We start from the raw sequence: 24,168 nt of genomic DNA, 5'->3' as shown, positions 1-24,168 counted from the left end.
AGAGTTAAGGCAGCTTTTGGAGAAAAGAAAGCTTCCTTTAGGAAATTAAAGGCTTGCCCAAACAAGGAGAACAAAAGGGAACACAAACTTGCACAAAGAAAATGTAAAACAGCATTTTGAGAAGCACATTGCTAACTATATCAAGGCCAACAATAAGGATTTTTTAAATACATCAGAAACAGGAAACCAGCCAGGGATGCTAATGGCATTAAAAATGTACCAGAGAAGGATAAAGAGATTGTGGAGAAGCAGATTTTTTTTTAATATGTCTTCACTGCAAAAGAAGCAGGATAGATATCTGTGTGCAAACCAATGTTTTCAGGGAGCCTGTAGATCTGAGGTAAACAGTAGTGACAAAAGATGAATTTTTTGGTTTATTAACTAACTAAAAATTAATATATCAGCAGGCTCACATAGTATCAATCCTAGAATTCTTAAAGAACTCAAAAGAGGCACTGTTAGATCAACCTCTAAACCTATGTAGCAGCAATTTTAAAAAGTGATCCAGTGGGGATCTGGGAAATTACATGTTGGTTAAACATCTGTTTGGGTAAATTGGTTGAAAGCGTGACTGAAGATAAATTAGCATATGGAAAGGCAAGCCTTGCTGAAAAAGCATAAACACCACTTCTACAATGGTACAGCACGTCTCACAAACATCTACAGTTAGTTGAGGGTGTCAGCAGGGCTGAGATGGGTGATTTGGTAGACATTGTGTGCTTGTACTTCCAAAGGCTTTTGACAAAGTCCATCACTGAAGATGCCTGAGCAAACTTCACAGTCAAGAGAAAGGGTCCATTTATGGATCAGTAACTGGTTAAAGAACAGGAAACAGAGTAGCAAGAAATGGTAATTTCTTCCAATGGAGGGTCTCACAAGATGTTGTCTTAGCACCATAAGTGATCAGAAATTAGGACTGTTCAGTGAAGTGATGATGGCACAAAATTATTTAGGGTCGTTAAAACAAAAAGGAATTGTTGGGGGCCAAGGCTCCTCTTTTGTGCATTCAAAAGCCTCAGACCTTTTTCCTTGCAAAGAATTCTTTATTGTCCAAAAAACACAGAGCACTCAGAATGAATCTCTGTACATGTACGGAGCAGTTTGTTGAACCCAATCTTTCATTCTCCTCCAGGAACTCTCCTTATGAGCATGTCTGGGCCCCAGCCCTTCAGGAGGGGCCTTCTAAAAGCGAGCACAGCTCCTCTAATTGGGCTGGCCTCTTCTGCTGGCAAGGCATCATGAAGGGCTGTGCTTTCCCCACCTGAGTCTGAGAAATTCTTCTGTTCCAAGTCCCCTCCAGCCAGCTGTACATTTTGGTTATTCCCAAAGACTGCCTGCCCACCTGGGGAGTCTGGCCTTGAGATGAACACCTCCACTTTTCTCATCTTAGTGTGTCTCCACAAGGCCCACATTTTCCTGCTCTTCACCCTCTTCTTCTAAAGTCCAGCCAGCAGTCCTTGAGAATAAGCTCCCAATGTGGCCATCTATCGGACTCCCAACAATTAGAACCTGGGGTCATCCCATCAAGCTGGTGCACAATTCAGGATAGCTAAAAGGACTTCTTCAGGCAGTATATTTTTAAACGAGGATTTATTTCCACAAAATGTAGTGATGGCCACTGACTTAATTGGCTTTCAGAACAGTTTGGACAAATCCATGCAGACTGAGCCTGTTAGCGGTTACTGGCCTGATGTTGTATGCAATATCAGAGGAAGCAAGTCTGTGTGTGTCAGTTTGGGGGGACCAGCAGAACCACTGCACCGGTTCTTACATGTGGCTCTCCCAAGGTAGCCGATTGGCCCCTGTCTAAACAGAATGCTGGACTAAATGTATCCACTCTGACTTGTTGTATAATATGTTCTTATAATATTGTGTGTCCTTTGATAGCAGGTCAATCCCCCATTTTTTCCCCTCTAACATTACAGGTGGCCATATTTACCTTTTTTTTGTCCTGGATATCTGAATATCTGAACTAGCTGTACATTTTTAATACATCTGGGATTGTCTACCAAGTGAGGTTTCCTTCATTTGGTAGTCTGCATGAAGGAACATGTTTAAAGATGTTTGATAGTCATGGAAGATGTTATTTGTCTGAACCATAGATAGAGGCAGTTGGCAAATGCTGTCCAAGCTGTTTCTCCTTAAAGTCCAGCTAGTCTTCCTTTTCCTCAGTGATGTTTGTTTTTACCATTCCAAGTTCTTTTAATATTTGAAATTGCTTCAGTATTTTCAGTTTTTGTGAGTCGGGTTTGCAGAGAAGATTTTGGATGTGTGCATATATTTCTGTATGAGGGTTTTAAAGAGACTACACTCTGAAGAAAAATGTTAAAATAAATTATAAATCTCCAGGGCAGATTTTCAGGCAGCTCAGAGGGTTGCAGGAGGTTAAGAAAGAGAAAGTCCCGATGTGGGGTTGAGAAATAGCAGAACGTTAAAGTAATATTTTTATTTCACTTTTCTGGCAAGTTCAGGGCTGATTACAGTTAGAAAATACAATTTATAAATCAATGGATGGGACTGGATTGGATTGGGAGTAGGACTCTAGGCTATCACAGGATTGTTGTGAGGATACAATGGAAAGGAAGATTCCTTGGATCCTTTGGAGTTAATAAGGCAGGCTGTAACCCTACAACAGCATAGAAGCAGCAGGTGAAAACAATATTGAATACAGTATTGACCACCAAAAGGTTGATGGAAACGATAGGATGTATAGCTATTCTAAAAAAATAAGGCATTTGGAGTAGAGCTTAGCTGTTGTCGGCACCTCCCTAATACCTTGTTCCAGTGCTAAACTACTTTTGGTTAGGAAGCTCTCTCAGATTTGAAATTGGGTCATTCAGTCAACTGTAAACTTCACTCATCAAAAGTTATTAGGTCACAAATGTTTACTAGTGTGCTGGTGCCACACAACTGTGTTATAGCCCAATTATGTGTAGATTTGCTCAGAGGTCTTACTGTGCTCATGTGGTTTACTGCCACATAAGTGTGTGGCATCAAAAAGGAAACTGACCAGCTTTTTGGTTTTAAGCAAGCCAACTTTTGTAAATGTTTCTTTCCACTGGTTTCCTCTTTTTTCCATGAGGTCCTTTAAAATGTTTGTGTTGTGTATCTTTTTTTAACCTTGGCTAAACAAACTCAGGTCCCTAAATCTGTCATTGTACAATTTGCACCTTGCTGCCATCTTCTTAAACTGGGTGCCTGGAGAGGATTTGACACTGTTGGTACCTCTGGTAATACAATATAAAATGGGACAGGTCCTCTGGCCCCTAGCATTGCATTGTTGACATTGTTCATATTATTATTGCTGTCATTATTTCTATACTGTCCCACAACTGAAGCTCTTTTGGCTTCTGCATTGCTTCTGTGCCGTTTTCAGATATGTTGCCATGATTATTCATTTAATTCATGCATGGACATGTGCATCTAGTTTGGCTTTTCTATTGTAATGCTTTACAATCTGCCTTGGGTTCCTCATAGGAGGAGAAGAGGCTGGCTCTAAAGCAGTGTAATAATATAATACTGACATTGTTGAAATTCATTTTGTTCCTAGTTTCCTGGTTCTTGGAGATGAGCTTGAATTTTCAGTGTGTTTTGCTTGCAGTTCCTCACAGCGTTCCTTGGTTTGCGGTTTATACTCTCCACTCTTGTTGTTGTTAGTCGCAAAGTCGTGTCCGACCTATCGCTACCCCATGGACAACATTCCTCCGTGCCTTCTTGTCCTCCACCATCCACTCTTACATCCAAGCAATTGATAATTGTAACAGAAGTGATTAGGTTCTTACTGTCTTTGGGATAACATCTAGAAAAGTTGCCATATAACGCGGTTGCAGCAAACCGCAGAAATATTTCCTAATATTTTAACAGTTAATTGGTTTTATTTTTGATTTTATCATTATTTATCGGATACAGTGTGTCATTTGTTGTATGTGGTTCTTTTGTGTTTTGTTTTTTGTAAACTGTCCAGAGACTTTAGTATTGAACAGCATATAAAAACTTTAAATAAATAAATAACTCAGGACAGTGTATTTATGATGATATATACTTCCATTGACTGAAATCCACTTCATCCAGTGCAGGCCATGCTATCCTGTAGATGTACATACAGAAGAGAAGAGAAAAAAGTAAATAGTGTGTCCCAACAGCCCTGACAAGGCAAAGCAGTGTGTGACAATCCTGTGTAAAACTTAATTTTATAAAACAGCTGCTCCCAAGCTGGTGCCCTCCAGATGTTTTGGACCAATTCCATCAACTCTACCCAGTGGTCAGGTACACTGCCAGAAGCTTGGGAAAGACAGACATGGAAAGTAATTAAAAGCAAGAAAGGGTCTTGCGGCATTTTAAAGGCTAACAAATTTAGTCTGACATAAACTTCCATGAACAATTGCCCAGTCTAGAATAAAGGTGATAATATTTATGGTGCCACAGGACTCTATTTTGTTGGAGAGGGGTTGTTTTTTTGTTTTGGTGATAGATGTAATTGGGCTGCCCCTCCAGAAATAATTTAGTGATAAAATGCAGTGATAATTCACAACAATGGTGATAACACTCAATTTTATCTCTGTTAATTAACACCTGTAGAAAGACAAGAAACCCATTGTCTGAATACAAACACAGTGTCTGAAACAAATACAATCAAAGCTCTGGATATGTTCTAGCTCTTGTGGCCATTTGATCCCCACATTTAGGACCCCCCCCCCTTTCTGTACCCATGTTTGTATAAAATATACACAGCTTTACCTTCCAGCTGAGGTTAATACTTCAAGCATCTGCTGGAATGAGTGTAGTCTGTGAAAGCTTATGCAGTAAGCTTCTCTGGCAACTTTTATATGTCCCTTTTCAAGCCAGTTATTTGCCTATTCAACAACAGTATTTCCTTCAGCTTAGGAGTTAGGATTGTTCATGTGCACACCTGCCAGAAAAGAATGTGTGTATGTATCCCCAGCCCATGGCAGGAGTGCTTTTGCTGATCCCCTGGAACAGAAGCCTCGCAATGCTGTTTGGGGCTGGGGAAAAAACACCTTTCTCACACTCTTGCAACCATGCAGAACTTGGGATTGGTGCTGACTGTCAGCTCTGAGTGAGCACTTTATGGCTGCATACCAGGTGTGGGCAACACACAGGCTGCTGCACCCTGAGATTAAAACCACACTCCAAAATGATGCTCTGTTGCAGCTGTGCAGCATTAAAAAGATAAATTTAGTTAGCTGAGTGCCTATGTAGTGCTAAAGGGCTCAGATCAAGGTTGAAAAACTGCTGGAATACGGCAGAGTGGCTTGCCACTAAATTTTGGCAGCCAACTGCAGTTTAAAAAAGAATGTTTTTAACATCTACTCCCCCACCCCACAGCAAGCTGTGGTTTGAAACTGGTCCCCAGACTAACCACAATGACCTACCCCACCTCATAGAATGGGGAGGAAAGGTTTTTTTTTTTAAAAAAAAACCTAATAGTGTTAACCTCAAGCTCTGTCCTAATGATAATCTTTGGCATACTGTAAGCTGCAGGACAGGATGGGTTCAGGCCATACCTGTAATTCTGTCCTGCCTCACCCCCAGAAACTTGCAATTTAGGCTTCTGCCTTGTGAGAGATGTTTGGGTGTTTTAGATTCCTCTTTCTCCCATGGGACATATGTGAGAGTTGCCTATAGGAACCTGTAAAGAAAGTCAAGATGTTAGCAAAGCTAGATTTGGGCAACATCTTCAAAGGTATAAATGGCTACCTTTGTCATTCAGCCTCGGCCTTGAATTTCCCTTTTCAGACAGTGAGATAGTTTTCATGTTTCAGTGTTCAGTGGGTTACTGAAATTTAGATGACTCTTTTAAGGAACAATCCACTGCTTTTTTCTTTTAATTGATAAATTTAGATATTACCTTGAAAGAGTGCTCTGAATATGTAGAAGCTGCTCCCTGCCATTTGGATTGTCATACTTTGCGGCTTTATGATCAGCACGGAATCAGCCAAATGTTCTGTTACTGAATGTGAAAAGTGCAGCTAAGTCAGAGGGTGCATTCTTCTCCTCCAGCTATGTTTGCTGGGTGGACTAAGAGAAGAGCAAAAGCACTTTGCACCACTGGAATGTGTGATCCCAAGCGCTCCTCAAGGCTACTGGACCAAAGGAAGTTCCGATGAGTTGAAGCTCTTATGCAGGTGGAACAAAATTGGTGCAAAGTGAGTGAGAGCTGGGTAAGGTAGCAGGGAGACGATTAAGTTATGGCTGCTGGCAGATTCCCCAAGAGAGAGCTTTTCTTTTTCAAAGGTCATTTCAACATCTTCTGGATGTGAGAATTGAACCCACACCACCTCTTTTCCAGTGAGCTACCTACCACTCGGGTCACAGTGTCATCTCCTGGCCTAGCTTAGTTTTCTAGTGCCTGTTGGTCTTCATCCAGCTGCCTGCCAACCCTCACCTCCAGAAAATGTGGGGTAAAGTGAGACTGCACGTGCTTCCTGGTGGTGGGCCTTGTTGTGGGCGTGGTTCTGGAAGAGGTTTTGTGCCATTAGTGTGGCAGTGCTACGCGAATGATTGGTGCTTTCCATTCATGGTCAGTGTGTGGGCATTGGAAGAGTGTTGCAACTGATGGATTGTTGTGTTGTCTGGGACATTGACTCAGAAGTGACTCCCATCCCTCCTCAGCCAGACAACCAAATATTCAAAGGTAAACATGGTGTTGCAGTTTTTGAAGCTGTAAGCAGAGCTCTGACGTCAGTACTTTGAAATGAGGTCTTCTAAGCTGTTAGCTTAGCTGCCGAGGTATTGATTGATGGTGGATTGACTGATTGATTGATTGTGAATGCCAAAACTGTTTGAGAGTTTAACAGAATTGGTGTCCAGGCATAGGGATGGTTGCTGCTGGCAAGGAGAGGGTGATTGCAGCTGTGGAGGGAGCTGCCGGCTTCATATCAAATGACCTAACTTGGCCATTGTGGTGCCAAGAAACTTAAGAGAGCACCTCCCCTGGGAGTTGGCTGAGTTATACATCATCAGCTGGTTCAATTCTATCCCTGAAGATCTGAATCAGGAGAAAAGATGTTTTATCATGCTACATGTGCTAATTGGGTTACCTCTGCCAGAATGTTTTCCGTTATCTCCTGCAGCAACTGTATGGTGAGTGACCATCTTAACAATGTGATGATCACTGCCAGTACTTTCTGCATTTAATCTTTCTGACCTCACTGTTTGTAATCCTTCCACTCACATCTGCAAGTAAGAATCCATTTGAATGACCAAGTAGGGAAGTGTTGATTAAGTGGAAGAGTGCCAGCTCTTCTGCGGGTTCCCCCCCCCCCTGCCCCAGGTCATCAGTATGTCTAAAATTGCTAGCATAGAGCTGAGAGGGCAGTTGGGCTAGTGATGATTTTGAGATGGGGCTGAGCTAGTATTGGCAACAGGGGTGAAATGCAAATAAAGCTGGTGAAGTTGTTTCCGACATTGGGTTACCAGATTCCTCCAGGGCCTGATGCAGCAGAGCCTACCATGACTGAAAGTGAAACCAACTCGCTCTCATAAGCCCTAAGCCCTCTTCATCATTTGGGAATGACCAGTTAAGGGTTCCAGTGGAGTTTCTTGCATTGGGCTTCATTGCAGCCCTCCTGGGTCCTCATGAGATCACAGCTTAGGTTTTGCTTTGTCTGTTGAATGCAACCTGGTTGTTAAATCAGAGTTAGCATGGGCAGTAACACTGCGTGCCCCCTGGTGAGCAAAAAGTACTGAATGGGGAAGTCTAGTTGGTTTCAAAGCATGAAGCAATAAGCAGTTTGAAGTGGTAGTTCAGTGACATATGACAAATAAAACAGAAAAGCACAGTTTAGCTATTCAGAACCCTGCATCATGCTGCCTACCTGGTTCTTTGAAGACCTGTGGTTTCTGTGACACTGTTTCTTCAGTGCCCTGCTTCTCTTTCTGTGAGACCTATATTCTAGCATCTGTACTGAAGAAAGCATCCCCACCAGCTTCCTCTTATTATTATTATGTTTATTATTTTTTAAAACTTTTTAGACCATAGTCTCTGGACAGTTTAACAATAAGAAAATAGAATAAAAGTAAGCATCCTAGTCAAATTCTTAATCAACAATAAAACCCATATTAAAAACAGTCGAACCTTAAAACATTGGGAAAATAAACAGATTTTAGCCTGGCATCAAAATGAAAAGAATCAAGTGACGGCACCAGGCAAACCTCTAGTGGAAAAGTGGAAGTTTTCTAGTGGAAAAGGGTCTTTAGGATTCACTTACTTGGACTTCCTGGGTGGAAATTCCCCCGAGGAATTAGCATAGCTGACACTTTGTTGTTGTTAGTCCTGCCCGACCCATGGACAACATTCCTCCAGGCCTTCCTGTCCTCTACACCTGGACTATTTACCAGTCAATGGGTTTGCTAATTGGAGGCACTTGACCTTGGGATGACCTCAGTCAAGTATTTGCATTGCAATGCCAGCATCCAGCAGGTAGCAGGTAGTGCCTCTTCAAAGAGCTACATTTGATTATAAAATGAAGCTTTCTTCCTCTTATACCTGAATAAAGTGGAGTTTTTGTATAGTCTAGTGAACCACTGCAGGCTGATCAGAAAAGACATTGAGTTAAGTCTTCGAAATCTCTGTATTTCAGGTTTAATGTTGTTATGTGCTGTCAAGTCATCTCTGACTTCCGGCAACCTTATGGATGAAAGCCCTCCAAATATCCTGTCCATGACAGTTCCATTCAGCTCTTCCAAGTTCAGGGCTGTGACTTTCTTTATGGATTTATCCCATCTCATATTTGGTCTTCCTGTTGGTCTTCCGCCTTCAACATTCCTTAACCTGACTGTCTTGTCCAGTTTCTTTTGTCTTTCCATGACGTGTCCAAAGTATGACAGCCTCAGTTTTGTCATTTTTGCTTCTAGGGAAAGCTCTAGCTTGAGTTGATCTAGAACCCTCTTGTTTGTCTTTCTCATGATCCAGGGTAACCATGAAGCTCTTCTCCAGCACCATGTTTCAAACACATCCATTTTCTTTCTGTCAGCTTTCTTTACTGTCCAGCTTTCACACCCATACAGTGTGATTGGTAATACAAAAGTCTGTCTGATCTTGATCTTGACCTTGGTCTCCAGTAAAGCATTCTTAGTCTTGATTATCTTTCCTAGTTCTTTCATTGCTGTTCTTCCAAGTCTGAGTCATCTTTGGATCTTGAGTGCAATTGAACCCTTTGAATTGATGACTGAGTCGACGTATGTAACTCTTCTACCATTACAATTTATTTACTACTAACTGTGAAGTTCTATAATTCTTCTGTGGATGTGGTTTTTGCTTTCTTGCAGTCCTGCTTTTGTACTTTATTCTTTCACTTTGATCAGGAATTGTTTCACATCATTCCTGCTTTCTGTCAAGTGGTATGATGTCATCTGCATATCTTAAATTGGTGATGTTTCTTCCATCAATGTTCATTCCTTCCTCTGATTCTAATCTACCTTTCTTATGATGTGTTTTGTGAACAAATTGAACAGATAGGGAGATAAAATGCATCTTTGTCTGACACTTTTGCCTATGGAAAACCATTCTTTTTCTCTAAATATTCTGTCCAAACTGTAGCTTCTTGTCCATCAGTATGGGTTTTGCATCAGGGCACACCCATTTCTTTCAGGACCATCCATAGCTTCTTGTCCATACAATCAAAGGCTTTGCTGTAAGACTGATGGTTTTCTGAAGTTCTTTGGTAGCCAATTTAGCCAATTTATAGCCAATTTATATTTGCAATATGATGTCTAGTGCCTCTTCCTTTTCAGAATCCAGCTTGACCATCTAGCATTTCTTGTTCCGTATAGAGTAGTATTCTTTGTTGTGACACTCTGAGCATCATCATCATCATCATCAATTACATTGTTAATGCGGAATTGTGGTAATACAATGGTCCTATGGTTGCTGCACTTTTTGCATTTCCTTTCTTGGGGATTGGAATAGGGTTAGGATTAGGGTTAGGATTGGAATAGTTCTATGGGTATCCTATCTACCCCATCAACTTTACTCTGCAGTTACTTTCAGAACAGCTTTCATGTCAGTTTCCAATATTGCAGACTCATTATAGGATTCCACTTTGAAGAGCTATCTAATTGTTTCTTCACTATAGCTTGTCTGTATATTCTTTCCACCCTCTCTTTATTTCTCCTGCTCGGATAGTATGTTCCCTTGTCTGTCTTTCAGCATTCCCACTCTAGGTTTAATTTCCCTTTGATTCCTTGGATCTTCTGGAAGAGGTCTCGTTTTTCCTCTTTTGCTGCTTTCTTCTATTTCTTTGCACTGAGCATCGTAATAGTTCCTTTTGTCTCTAGGTGATAGTCACTGAAAAGTTGCATTCTGGTTTCTGACCCTATTTTTTTACCTTTTGCTTTTGTGTCTTGCCTTTGCAACTCTGCGTGTTTCTTCCATCATCTGAGCAGGCATTTTCTTTCTTGTTGCTACAGACCTTGTCCTTTGGCATTCTTCCCTAATCATGTCTCTGGTTTCAGTCCACAGTTCTTCTGGCTTGTGGTCAATTGAGTTGAGCAACATAAATCTCTTTTTTATATAGACTTTAAATTTTTAAGGGATGTTACTTAAGTTATAATTTGGTACCATGTTTCTGTTGGTGATCTTTTTTAGCTTTACATTTTTGAAATTAAGAGCTGATAGTCACTACTGCCGTCTGTTCCTATTTTTACAGCAATAATGCAGCCTCCCCACCTTCTATTTCCAGTTACATAATTTATTTGATTTCTGTATTGGCCATCTGGTGAAGTCTGTGTATATAGTTGTCTGAGCAGTTGCTTGAAGTGTGTGTGTACAATGAACAGGTTGTTGGCTTCAAAACATGCTATGAGTCATTGTCTTGCCTCATTTCTGACCCCTGGGCCAAATTTTCCTACAACATTTGATTCTATTTTGTTTCCTGCTTTTGCATTCCAGTCATCTAGGATTAGCAGCATGTCTTATTTTGGTGTGTTGTCAGTTTCCTCTTGAACACCTGCATAAAAGTGTTGATTTCTCTTTCTTTGGAATCATCTGTTGGAGCTTGGACTTGAATGATGGTTATGTTGATAGGTTTTCCACTAATTTTGACTAATATTGTTCAGCCAGATTTTCCATTATATCCTCTTACTGCCTGTATTGTGTCTTGCCTCAGTATTTAGAGCTGCTCCAGTCACTTGCAGAGTAAAATGCTTTGTGGAAATGCCCCATTCCAGTCCACTTTAATTCACTCACACCGAGCACTGTGAAGTTAATTCTTTCAATTTCTTGCTTTAGGATTTCCAGAGGGTCTTGATTCATACTTCTCACTTTCCATGTCTCAATTCTATGTGTTGTGCAGCATTGGAGTTTCCTTTCACCTCTGCATGCAGCCCCTAGTTTGAGCATCATTATCATCATCTGCAGATCTTTCACCAGCACCTTCCACCACTGCTGTCAGTAGCTGCCTTTCAGATATTTCTCTGCCCCCACCATTAATTATATCCATCTCCTTTTTGCTGATGTGACCATTAGTCCTGAAGAGGGTGAATGCCCTCAATCTGGTATCTCAGCCTTGATCAGTCTGCCTTGGGCAACCCTGCTAGGAGGCCAGCCTAGTGAGATTATTCCAGCCCCCTGGCTGCATTGCCTCTCGGCTTCTTTGGCACTTTCAAACCCCCTCAGAGCATTAAGGTGTGTATCCAAGAGGGAGTATGTCAGGTTATGGTATGTTTATTATAGTTGCATCCCATGTAACCTCAGCATGTGGCTGAAGCATTGTAATAGAACAGGGAAGATCCAGGTTCAAATGTGTCTTCAGGCATGACGCTCACTGGATGGCCTTTGGCCAGTCACACTCCCTCAGACTGATCTTCCTCACAGGACAACAGGGATGGGCAGAGGACAGGTTCATAGAGTCAAAAGTGGGGGAAATGACACCACTGCTACATCTTGCTGTGCTACTTACTGTTTTCCACTGAAGCATGGCTGCTACAGCTGAAGAGTTGAGTAAAAGGGAAGCAGGGCTATGTAGAGCCCCCCTTTTTTGAGACCTCTGGCTACAGTTAATAATTATAATAATTACTATTACATTTCTATACTGCCCTTTAGTCCATTGGGCTTTCTGGGTGGCGTACAAATTCAATTACAAAACAATACAGTAAAAAATTTTAATTTATTGTTGTAAGCCGCCCCGAGGCTTCGGCGAATGGGGCGGCTTAAAAATGTTTTAATAAATTAATAAAAAATAAATAAAAATACATAGCACAGCAATATAAAGTAAAAACATATGAAGTTTTCTACAATAACCTTAGCAGAAAGCCCAGTACTCAAGCCAACACTGAACTGGCATTGGCTGGCTATGAAGGCATGGGCGGTGTGGTCCTACCTCATCTCCGCCTCCACTCCGCAGACGCAGGTGTGGTCAGTGTTCTTGATCCTCTCCATGGTGGTGAAGCTCCGTGAACCACTGAACCACTCAGTGTCGGAGGGCCCACAGGGACAGGTGGTGGGGGTGGCAGAAGCTGGGTGGCGCAGTGGTGAGTGCAGCACCATGGTTGTCGGCAACAGCAAGTGGGTGCAGGTGTTATACCCCAACTCGCCCGATATAGGAAGTCAGGTAAAATAAATCTCGATGCACTTACAGTTTTTGGAAAACCTTTTTCACAATGCTCTGATTGCATCCTTGCGCCCATCCTCAGCAGTGTTGATAAGGTCACAGCTGTGCATGCATTGATCCCACTCTTCTGTCCACAGTGTTCCAAAAGTAGCCTTTTCGATGAGACGTCCACAGCCATCCCAAAGGGATCCTTCTGGCCCTTTCCAAAAGCCATGCTCGGCCCAAAGTCTCCGCATGGCCAGACCTCTCCAGTATCAATCCTCCAGCTTGAAGTTTGTCAAACCAAACTTTTGGTAAGCATGTCCTGTGAAGATGTCTAGGAGTTAACATGTTTGGGCTGAAAAAAATATGTAAGTGCAACTCCATAATGGCATTTTTAATAACTTGGCAGCTATTTATTTGTTTGTTTAGTAACTGACTTTGGGAATGCCATTCACAAGCCTTCCATGGTAGGAATTTGTTTGGAGCTACAGTGTGTCTGTTTTGTGTTTAGTTTAAGATTAGGCAGAGAGCCGCTTAATGGGAAAGAGTGACAGGAGACAATCCCCAGCCTCCCACTTAAAGGGAGATAAAAGATTGCTGAAGGCAGAGCTCAGTAGCACATAGCACATGCTTTGCCTGTATGAGGGCCCAGACTGAAGTCCCACCGTTTCCAATTATTCTATGGATTCTGAGGCTGGGAAGGGCTGACTAGGCAGTTCTCAAGCTAGTTGGATCAATTTCATGTTACGGGTTATTTTTAAACCTTATAATTGTCAGAAACATTAGCAACAATTAAAATAAGAACAGAAATAAAAGTTAAAGCTACAGGGATAACATTGAAAAGTCCTGGTTGAAATGAACAAGCCTAAATTGTCTCCTAAAAGCAGGCAATAATTCCCTTTGTCATATTCTGGAGATCTTCTCGTTATGAGGCAGTGTCACGTGTACATTGATGGCATGTTTGAGTTGAGCTGGTTCAGTTCGGGTCTAAGCAGACAGAAAACTTTCTTCTGTGATTGCTGCAGCCAGTAGAAACTGCTTTTCCTCCTGAAGAAAAGCAAAGTGACCCACTAGTCAGTAATGTGGGTTTTCCAGAAAAAGAACTGGTTTCAGGAAAATTTCCCAATGCTCTAAATAATGTAACCTGATTTAGCTTATATGATTTACTCCTTTTGACTCCCCAGCTCACATTCTCCCTTAGTAAGTGCACAAAACATCTCATATTTAGTAAACTGAAACTGTAATCCATGCCAATTTTATCTGCTGTATAAAGATATCAAAGGTGTTTCCAGTAGCTACATAATATTTGAACTGAAATTCTTGCTGAGAGGAAAATTAAATTAACCACATAATACAGTGGAAATGTTGTATTCAAACACATTTGAAGTTTGATGTGGAAATTATTTTATTAGAACATTTGTTAAAACAAAAAGTAAAGGCAATACTGTATCCTTCCTTATAAGATTTCTTTACATTTCATAAAAATTAATGAATCTGGAAGAACACCCTGCTATTTGGATATGCAGTGGTACCTCGGCTCACGAACGCCTCAGTTCATGACCAAATCGGGTTGCGAACAAAAATTTCATAAAAAATTTGACTCAGGTCCCAAACACCTCATTGAGTGGCAACTGTGATAGCGGCCATCTCCTCACCCCCCACCCCTGAGTGGGGAGATGGCCACAATCGCAGTTGCACTCATGCCGGGAAGACAGGCACGATCGCGGTTATGCTTGGGGTGGGGTGGTGGGAGATAGCTGTGATCATGCTGTGGGGGAAAGCTGTGATCATGCTGTGGGGGAAGATGGCCAAGATTGCGCCTATCTTTCCTGCACGAGCACACCCTTGATCGCGCCTGTCTTTCTGCAAGAGTGTAACGGCAATCTTGGCCATCTCCCCCCACCACACGATTGTGCCTGTCTCCCCCCCCCCCCGGTGCACCCATACTCATGCTGGGGGAGGGAGATGGCCGTGCTTGTGCTCGGGGGGGGGGGGGGATGGCCAAGATCTTTGTTGTTCTTTGTCACTTTGCTTCACATTTTGCTGATTAAAAAAAATAGTTACAGAATGGATTAACCTTATTTACATTGAACCTTATGGGGAAATTTGACTTTGCTCACTACCAAATTGGGTCATGACCAGAGGAATGGATTAAGTTCGTGACCCAAGGTACCACTGTATAGTCAAAGAGGGCTAATCTATCTTTTAGTAACAGTTTGATTTTCTTTTACACTGTCAGCTTCACTTACTGTACTGCTTATCAGTTCCATTTCAAGTGGGGAAAAAAACTGACATGGAACAAGGAGCTGAACAGGGTCTTTAACTAAAGGATGCATGTGGGCCTGTGGGCAGAGGCTGGGGAACATGGGCAGGAAGGTACTGTTGCATTAAGGGCCTGCTCATGGGATCCCAGGAGCAACTGGTTGCCCACTCGGTGAACACAGTTCTGGACTGGATAAATCCTGGGTCTGATCCAGCAGGGCTCTCCTTAAAGGTCACAGTTTTCATAGCTTCCATATTCCCTCAGTTTGTTATTGGAAGGTAGCAATTGGGTGCAAATATATCACTTATAGGTCCGGTCCAGTACCAGCCAAGAGCAGAAAGTATCGTGCACAGGAATGGGTTGTCATACCTCATTTTTCAGTTCCCTCATAGGCAACTGAGCATCAGCGTTTGTCAATGCGTACCTTAGAAAAATAACTTACAGGAAATCATATCCTTTATTTAACGTGATTGATTTCAGCACAACAGTGCAAACAATGGATGAACACAGACATATATGGTGTGCAAAAAATTCTCATAGAAAAATATAGCACTGGAAAATGTTCCGGAATATCTTCCAAATGCTATATTTGTCTGCCCACCGAGTGGGAGATTGGTGGAACTGACCAGTGAGATAATTATAGAAAAATGTTTTGTAAATAAAAATATACAAACTGTACAATGAATTGAGATAAACAATACAAAAATAAATAGTAGTCCATATGCAAAAGGAAGCATTATAACTCAGTAGCAGCAGCAGCAGCAGCAGCAAACTAAAACTAGATAACTACCCTCAGCAAAGCAATCTCAAGCAGCATGTTTGTGTAAACAAGCAAAAGTGTAACGGGTGCATCAGTTTTCAACTCCAAAGAAGTTACCAAAATGCATATAAAATACATAGAGGAATGCATATTTAACTATGAATTTTGGTGGACTGCAAACTAAATACAAACTTCAGAGATCAGTGTAGAAATGAGAAGGAATGAATATATGAATGGACACAGACAAAACTGAAACACATCAGTAATAAACTGATAAATTTATTTCAAGTTAAAAAGCAGATTAATGGGCATGAAGAAGGCTTTGCTTAAAGTCACCTGGAAAAGACAGTAATACACAAGGAAGGGTATACATTCATACAGGCAGGCATGGATTTTCCATGTGAGGTCCCAACATTATTTTGGAGTTACCCTAGTAACCAGTGGAGTGACCCTAGTAACCAATTCATTATAGAAGTGGTTTAATCATGTTTTAGGTAGTGAAACAAATGTTAGTGCATGAATTAGCCTTACAAATATGTCTGCACCGGGTATCAGCCCCGTTTAAGCGCAACCTAGTTTGGGTATTGGTCACTCTACCAAGAAGAACATTATGCTTTTTTAGGTGCCTTGCCTGGAGGCTCTAATGTCTCTGAGCATCTTTTCATAACTGCAGCAGTGATGGTTGGGCAGCTTACTCGATTCATTGCAGCTATAACACAGTGCAATATCAGTATCTGCATTGTAAAGAACCAACTTTGGGAACATGTGCTTTCCCTCTCCATCTCAGGCACAAATTGTACCCATTCCTTGGCCATCCTTACTTGTGATTTTGTGTTATGTCTGCACCACTGATGATAAAAGTATTTGGATCATTAACACAAATATTATTTGTTTTGGAGGTGCAAGATGTAGCTTGAACATATAAACATGTGAATGATGAAGGTAGAAAACCAACAGATTAGCATATATGTGTTATATAATAATACTGTTTGTTTATCCATATATATATATATATATATATATATATATATATATATATATGGATGGTTTTTAAGGCATCTTAATGAATGATTAGTTTTTCTAGAGGTGAAAATTTGAATCCCTGGAGCTAGGTATTGGTAATAAAATATCAGTGACTTATAAAAACTTTATTAAAATCTGTGTTGTGTAACCAGTGAATGATAATGGAATGAAATAAACGCTTTCTCTCATTATTACATATACCCTATTTTGTGGTATTTCTTTTAACTTGTCAGTTATGTTTTATGCAGTGGTTATCTTATTAATTACAATCAGTGGCCTTTAAAGGACTTGGACTCAATTACCAGTTGATTGTTGCTATGTATGCTTTCATGTTTGTGGGACATTACTGGCTAGCTGTTGGGAAAATGCATTTAGAATTTTTGCAACTATTTGAATGCCAAATCCTGTTGTGGCTGCTCTGGTATGCACTCCTTATGGAAATATTATAGGGTGTTGCACAAAGACCGTTCTTTGCAAGTTCTTGTTTCTTCCACATTCCTATTCCAAAGGGATCTCTTCTCTCCAAACCCTACGAATAGGAGGGATTTTGATTTAAAACAAAAGAGAACAAAACCAAAAACCAAAAACAAACCCAAATAGGTTTGATTGTCTGAGCTCTAGGTGGCATTAGATCCCTTCAGTTTGACTATATACATTGCCAGTTGACTGCTGCACCGGCAGTGCAGGTTGTCAAAATTCCTGAGACAATATGTTAACTTCTCTTTTGCACTTGCATATAACTTGAAATTTGAGTTGGCTCTGGGTGAACACAGGGGAAACAACACCTGGCTTGAAATATCACATCAGAAGCAAAAGAATGTGTTTAATGGTTTACAGAGTGATGTTTTCAAACTGCATAATTGCAAATAATACTTCAGCAAAGATTATATCGTTGTGAAATTCCTCCACAGGTATATTTGAAGTAATAAACCTGTGTAACAGAACACTTCATTCTACAAATAATTAATCTAAAACCATTTCATTCTACCAGTGTTTTAGATGCTGTCGAGAGAAGGACTAGATTAAAAAGGACCATAAATATTAATAAAATAGAGCAGAATTAAGGAAACATAAAAACTGCCCATGAATGTTTGCCTTTTGCTATACTAAACTGTTTGTTATGTCACTGTATACAATCAGTGACAAATAGCATACGTTTCACATTCATTTTCAAAGAACTTCAGAAATATTACCATAATATTTTTTACAATAGACGTGTAAAATGCCTCTTCATTATTCTCCCCATATTGCAGATAGAGGGATGCAATTTGGTGGTTAGTGGCTTGTCCAGGAAAGAGGACCTAGTAAATGTACGGTTGAAGTGAAATTTGAATTTGAGACTGCCTGGGTCATGCTCTTAGGCTGCAATCCTTTACATCTCAGGAGTAAGCCTATTGAATTCATCGGGGCTTACTTTTGAATAGATTTCTATTGTGCTACACATTACTAGTACTGTGAATATGTGGCAGTGTATTATCGGAATGGAACTTGTGTACTGTAACTTTAAAGATAACTAGGAATAATATTTATAAAATAAACAGGAAAATTGAGCTGGTTCCCAGTTTCCAAAGGCTTGCCAGACATTATTTAAAAAAAAGAGGTGCACCAATCCACAGCAGAGTTATGAGGGAAATATATGAAGATGCTTTAGAAGACTGGGGATAAAATCCTAAAATTTTCCAATATGTTTACAGTTTCAAAGAGACAAGAGGTGAATGAAAAGAGGGCCTACTCTCCCTCTAAGGAATTAAACGGGAAAATATTGTTAAGGAGGGATCGTAAAGCTCCAAATGCAGTGGGCCAGTAACACTTGTCTTTTGGAATTTCCTTTTGGAAAAAATTCTTTTGACTTTGTGGTTATGTTCTTCTGTAGTAGGCATTTAGTGTGAATCTTTCTGCTGTTAAAAAAACAAACAAAACAAAACTGTTCTTCCCATCACCCTTTCAAATGCTTTTTCCTTTTTCTGCATATCTGTTTCCGGTATATTTTTGAACTGGAGACCTAAAACTTTTCATATCGGCATTTGGGAGAACCAGTTTGAAAGTGGTATTTCAAAGTTTCCAAATTGTTATCACAGCAGAATTTTACAGAAGAAATGTAAACTGATTTAAACAGTTTACACAGTAACTTGTGTGGCTGTGTGTTTAGAGCATTCTTCTTCAGACTGGCTTCCTGCAGATGTTTGGCCTACTACTCCCATCATCCTTCATGGTTATAACTGCTGAAGGGAGTTCCATTTAACATTTCGAGGGAACCTTGACTGAGGAACTCTGAGCTGGCATGGCATAAAAAAGGTTTACCAGAATTAAAACTGTACTTGGACAACTTTGGGAGTAACAGCTTTTCCTTTTTTATTTGCTTTTTTCCTTTTTTATTTGCATGGTCTGTTTGCTTTAGTTAGTCTCTCTCCCCCCATCTGGTGTGATGGACTGGGGCTCAGGAAGATCCAGGTTCTAGTCCCCACTTGGCCATTTGAAGCTCATTGGATGACTTTGGGCCAGTCACTCACTCTCAGCTGAACCTACCCCACAGGGTTGTTGTGAGGATAAAATGGAGCTGTGTAAGCCACTTTGGGTTTTTCATACTGAAAATAAGGTGGGATATAGATGCAATAATATATAATGTGATTCTAGATAGATGGATGGATAGATGGATGGATGGATGGATGGATGAATAAAAATAGGCTACTGTCCATCTTATTACATGATGGGAGTTGCATGGATTTAGGGTTCACAGGATTATTTTGAGGTGGAGGAGGAGAAGTACAAGGCGTGAAAGAGAGGTGGTGATCAAATATGGTGCCACTGGATTTTGGAAGGCTTTTGGAGGCAACTTTTGATGCCTTCCACATGGTAATCCTTCATAATTGCAGCTATCCTTGAATAAAGGCTTATACAACCCAAATATTTACAGACCAGTTTTTCACCACCTTTGCTTTTAAGACAACAGCAAAAACTGAATGACATGCTCAGTACTTACCTATATTAGCATTTTGTCTTAAACCAGGGTTGTGAAACTTCATATCCCATTTAGGAGTATTATTTTCCCAGTCTTCTGGAAGCAAGTTACACAAAGGTACACCATTGGAAATGTTCTGCTGAACCTGTTCTCTAACTCATAGGTTAACACCATTCATTTTTATTTATTTACTTCAGGAAAATATCCCATTTAATTTTTCTTCCTTTTCAAGAAATCTGGAAACTTGCCAGTTGCTTTCACTTCATTGCCCATGCAGCTCTCCAAATAAAATTGCAGGATGTTACAAACCCACGTTTTTAAAACTTTTTGTCCCTCTGCTTGACCATTTACAGGCCAGTCTGTGCATCAGTGACCTGAAAGAGGCAGCCCTTTTACAAAAGCCCCTTTTACAAAGAGCCCTTGCTGTCCTCCCTCCTTGCTTTGGCTAAAGTATTTGAGGAAGCCTGCTCAAAAGCATATGCCTGCTGTTGCCACTCATGTTCAGATAGGTCTCAGTCAGTGAATCTGGCATTTTATACATGCTCAGGATACTCGCTACCTGCCAGAGCAGCATTTGGGCACTGAAGTAGAAACTGCTTAATTCCAGATTTAAGCTTTCTCGAAGTAACACCTTAGAATCCCACACCACTACTCTCTTGTGCAATCGGTGTGTGTTCATGAGTAATGCCACTGCAAAACTGTTTCCTCCAACTCAAGAGTTTATCCTTGTGAAGGGAAAAAAGACCAAGTTGTACCATCCTATAAAGCAGCCTTTGCCAGGACAGCAAAACATTTTATCAGGTACCAAAAATGTACATGCTTATGTACAAGAACGTCTTGGGAAATGTTATAGCAGCCTTCGCTAACCTGGCCTTTTATGCAAATCTCCAAGGCTTCCAGTGGTATTGCTTAATTGTCCCACAGATGAATCAGGCTCTGATCCTGACCTCTTGTGTCCAAACTTGTGTGGGTGCACAATGTTGAAACAGTTCTGTGGATCCAGGACATATAACGGTGTTCTTGGTGCAGCCAGACTGAAGCTTCCTGCCTGTTACTGGACTTCTGAGCCCAAGTGCATGCAACTTCTTCCAAAAACAGTCTTCCCTATTCAGGCTGAGTTAAGCAATCGTGAGAAAATCTTTAATACATGGTATTTTGTAAACCTTATCAATAAAGTACTTCAACAAAGCTCAACCCCAAGTAGCAGAGTCATAATGTACACACATGATTTTAAAAGCCTGTTGTCTGTTTTGAGTTCTGAAAATTGAAATTAAATACGTTGCACCTGGAGATATTTGACCTATTCTTCCTGTTTCTCCTACTGCCTCAAGCCAGAACTTTTAAAAGTGTCATCCTCTTTTGAATTTTCCAAACCCCAGCAAAGCAGGAACTGGGGAAAAGTGCTTTTAAAAGTTGGATGAATGTTTCGGGATGAGACATCTGTAATCATGCTGCTGAGATGCCTAGTGGCCTAGAAACAAAGCCTGTGATGATGACTTTCTGAACAGTTATGTTGGAGGTCCTATTAGGGTCACTTGGCTGAAAGGTTTTGTTTGCATCAAACGGGTTTGTGGGATTCTAGCAAGCATAAACAGATTCTAATAATCTAAACCAAGAGGAGGGGGGAAAGTCCTCCATTAATGGAGTTAGCATTTATGTGTGCGTATTCCAAAAGAGACAGAATGTACTCTCTCTGAGGAAACAAATGACACACACAGCTATTTTGTTTGCTTGCTCTGCCGTTTGTATTATGCTATGTCGTGCGTTGTTTGGCTTTTGTGGTAAAATCCGTTTTCCTTAAGGAGAAGCAATTCTACACTTCAAACTCGGGGACAGAACTTGGCACTGTTTGTAGTCTGTGTGGCCTGCCAGCATTTAGTAAAATTGCATCCTTCATGATGGTCATCTGTTCTCAGTCCCAACATACGTATTCTGGATTTTTAATTCACACTAACTTTTTAAAGTCTGCCGTACAGGGGTGACCAAGGCTCGGAAGCCACCTGCAGCTCTCTGAGTTTATTTTGCAGCTCACGGAGGGCTTGGAGCCCTTCCTGTCTCCCCCCTAAGTCTGGATCCCGGCAGTGGCACAGGCAGGAGTGCTCTGAGCTCTCCCAAGGGTACCAGCCCATCCTGCTCGGTCAGGCCCAGTCTGGCAAGAGCTCACTGCAGTATTGCCCATCTGCTCCTGCTGACAAGCATAAAGGCATTTCGGCAGTTGTACCTCAGCTACTGCTCCAGGCAGCAAATCCGGTGGTGCTTTTGGAGGCAGTGGTGGCAGCTGACTTGAAAAAGCCAACTTCGAAAGAGGAATCTTGACCCTGTTCCTGAATGTGGAAAGAGTGGGGAGCAGTCGCAGCTCCAACAAGAATTTGTGCTGTTTATGTGACAGCCCCTGAAGATGGCTGACCTATTGCTGCTGGTCCTTTCTGCAGATCCTTCAAAGGTCCCTGATAGGACATGGCCTTCAAGTTAGAATTCTAACAAAGAATACCCAGCACTTCTTACTAAACTGCAATTGCCAGGATTCTGTCTGTGACAACAGTAAAAAAACAAAAAAACTAACCCTGCTGTTTTTGATTAACATGACATTTGGTTTGAGTAGTTCTTGTTTCTAAAGGTCCATTTCTTTGGAAGGGCATCCTGTAGTTAGTGTCTGTGCATCATATCGTGCATATTAAAAAAACATACACTGATAAGTAAGAATACATTTTCATAAAGTCTACATACATACATACATACATACATACTGTTCATGTCTCAAAGGTTTGACATTTAATGTATGTGGCTCTTCTGTTGAGCGAATCTGGCCACCCCACTATAGTTCCTCCCCTTTGTGTAGTAAGTTTGTTTCACTGGTATGTTCAAAGACCTGTTATACATACTTCCTATGTGTATCTTTATTTTTGCAGTGTTTGCTTGCAGATCAAAATGCACAAAATGACTTGGGACCAGGGTATCTGAAGTACCACCTGCTCCCATATGCACCTACCCAGCCCCTAAGACTGGTTTCAGAGGCCCTTCTGAAAGAGCCCTCCTCCAAGGGGATAAGGTGGATGGCTAATACGTAGGAGAGGGACCTTTTCAGTAGTTGCACCTCACCTGTGCAACAGCCTCCCAAAAGCAGTTCACCTGGTGCCCTCATTACAATCTTTTTGTTGCCAGGTAAAAATGACTTTATTTTCTAGGAATTTTAAGAATTGATTTTATTTTGATAATGTTAGTGATATTGTTGTTTTAATCTACACTCTTTTAAATTATTAATCCCTCAGCTGTGTACTGTTTTGTTCTTTCGTTTATTGTTGTATGTTTTAATTTGATTGCTTTTACTGTTATAGTGTGTTTTTATCTAATTGTAATCCTTTTAGAGAGCCCTTGGGCCAATGTAGTGGAATATAAATTTAATAATAAAACAAACAAACAAACATGGTTCTAGGTGAGGGAGAGGACGAATGAGAGATTAAATGTAACACAGAATAAATATGAGAAAGTATAGTTACATTTCTCATCAGCTGGAGAGAAGACATTAATTTTGGAGAAACTGAAACTCTTATAGGATTATCATTCCCCAGACAATATTGAGTGCTTTGGTTCAGCATCAGATGGTGAGACTCAGGAACAGTTTTCCCTAGAACCCTTTTCCTGTGAAAATACAGATTTCAGTATCAACAGATCCCACTGGATTTCTTAGCCTCTTCAGAAGTTTTCTGCATCCCTATGACATGCCAAGTGAGAGCCATAAATATCCATTATTACATGTATTCAACTATTATGAAGACTACTGGCCACTGGGACAGTATTTTTGAAAATATAGGGATTCTGATAATGCACATTATCACCCCATCTAGAACACACTCATAACCTTCTTACTCAGTATCTAAACCACCTGAAGCCCAGAGACTGGAACTCTGAGTGGTACCAGACGCTGAACTTGCATCATACAACACAGGCATACAGCATCTTCTTGAGCTCATGACCTCCACCATCTCAGTAACTCAATTTGCATGACTCTGTATGAGACGGTTCCATCATGGTTCTAATGTGATTGTTGGGGAGAAATATCCATGAAGGGCAGTCCTGACTTGCTGAATGAATATGCATGACTGTTGGATGTTCCTGCAAAGTATATGGTGGTAGAAGTAACGTGGCACCATAAGCACCAGCCTGAAAAAGTTAGGGTCAGTTGGAGGAAGGGAAGAGATCTTATCCTGTCCTGTTTGTTTATATAAAAGAATATAAACAAAATCATCTGTTGCAGTTTGGATAGATTGATGTCTGATGCAGGATCCAAGTGCCCATGTGGCTCTGGTCACAGCAAGAATGTCAAAATGACTGATATGTAGGGTTCTTTCCCAGCAGGACCTAGAATTGTAAATGTTCTGCCATGGACTCTCCAGCCAAGAAGGGATTGGTCCATGGTAAGTTTTAGAGATGAATGGGGAGTCAAGTCCCCATAAGAGGTGTGTCAAATACATTCACCAGTGTAATGGACACTGGACTGTATCAGGAAGAAATAAGAGATGACTCCAAAACCCATTTCTGGGTTGAAGAATACTGGGCAGAAAGTAACAATGAAATTCAACATGGACAAATGCCAAGTTCTCCACCTAGG

At 40.9% G+C, this 24,168-nt stretch overlaps 1 protein-coding gene across 5 annotated transcripts in view; it reads left to right on the top strand.

Moving 5' to 3' along the window:
- Window positions 1-24,168, top strand: part of RBPMS (RNA binding protein, mRNA processing factor) — a 107,727-nt gene that overhangs the window by 4,969 nt on the left and 78,590 nt on the right. Inside the window, exons 1-2 of one of the 5 annotated variants that reach the window (XM_044418864.1) lie at window positions 3,244-3,254; window positions 7,468-12,865. The exons of 3 other annotated variants lie outside the window; for them this stretch is intronic. In XM_044418864.1, coding sequence (XP_044274799.1) covers window positions 12,785-12,865 — 81 coding nt within the window. In that variant the 5' untranslated portion in view covers window positions 3,244-3,254; window positions 7,468-12,784. Of the gene's footprint in view, window positions 1-3,243; window positions 3,255-6,081; window positions 12,866-24,168 lie in introns of those variants that run through there. One more of the 5 variants, XM_044418862.1, reaches the window with a different exon arrangement.

This window comes from Varanus komodoensis, unplaced genomic scaffold (genome assembly GCF_004798865.1).
Source record: "Varanus komodoensis strain SLA01 unplaced genomic scaffold, ASM479886v1 scaffold94, whole genome shotgun sequence".
NCBI classification, from domain to species: Eukaryota; Metazoa; Chordata; class Lepidosauria; order Squamata; family Varanidae; genus Varanus; species Varanus komodoensis.
The sequence above is the reverse complement of the archived record's forward strand: the minus strand, read 5'-3'. Positions and strand labels throughout refer to the sequence as shown.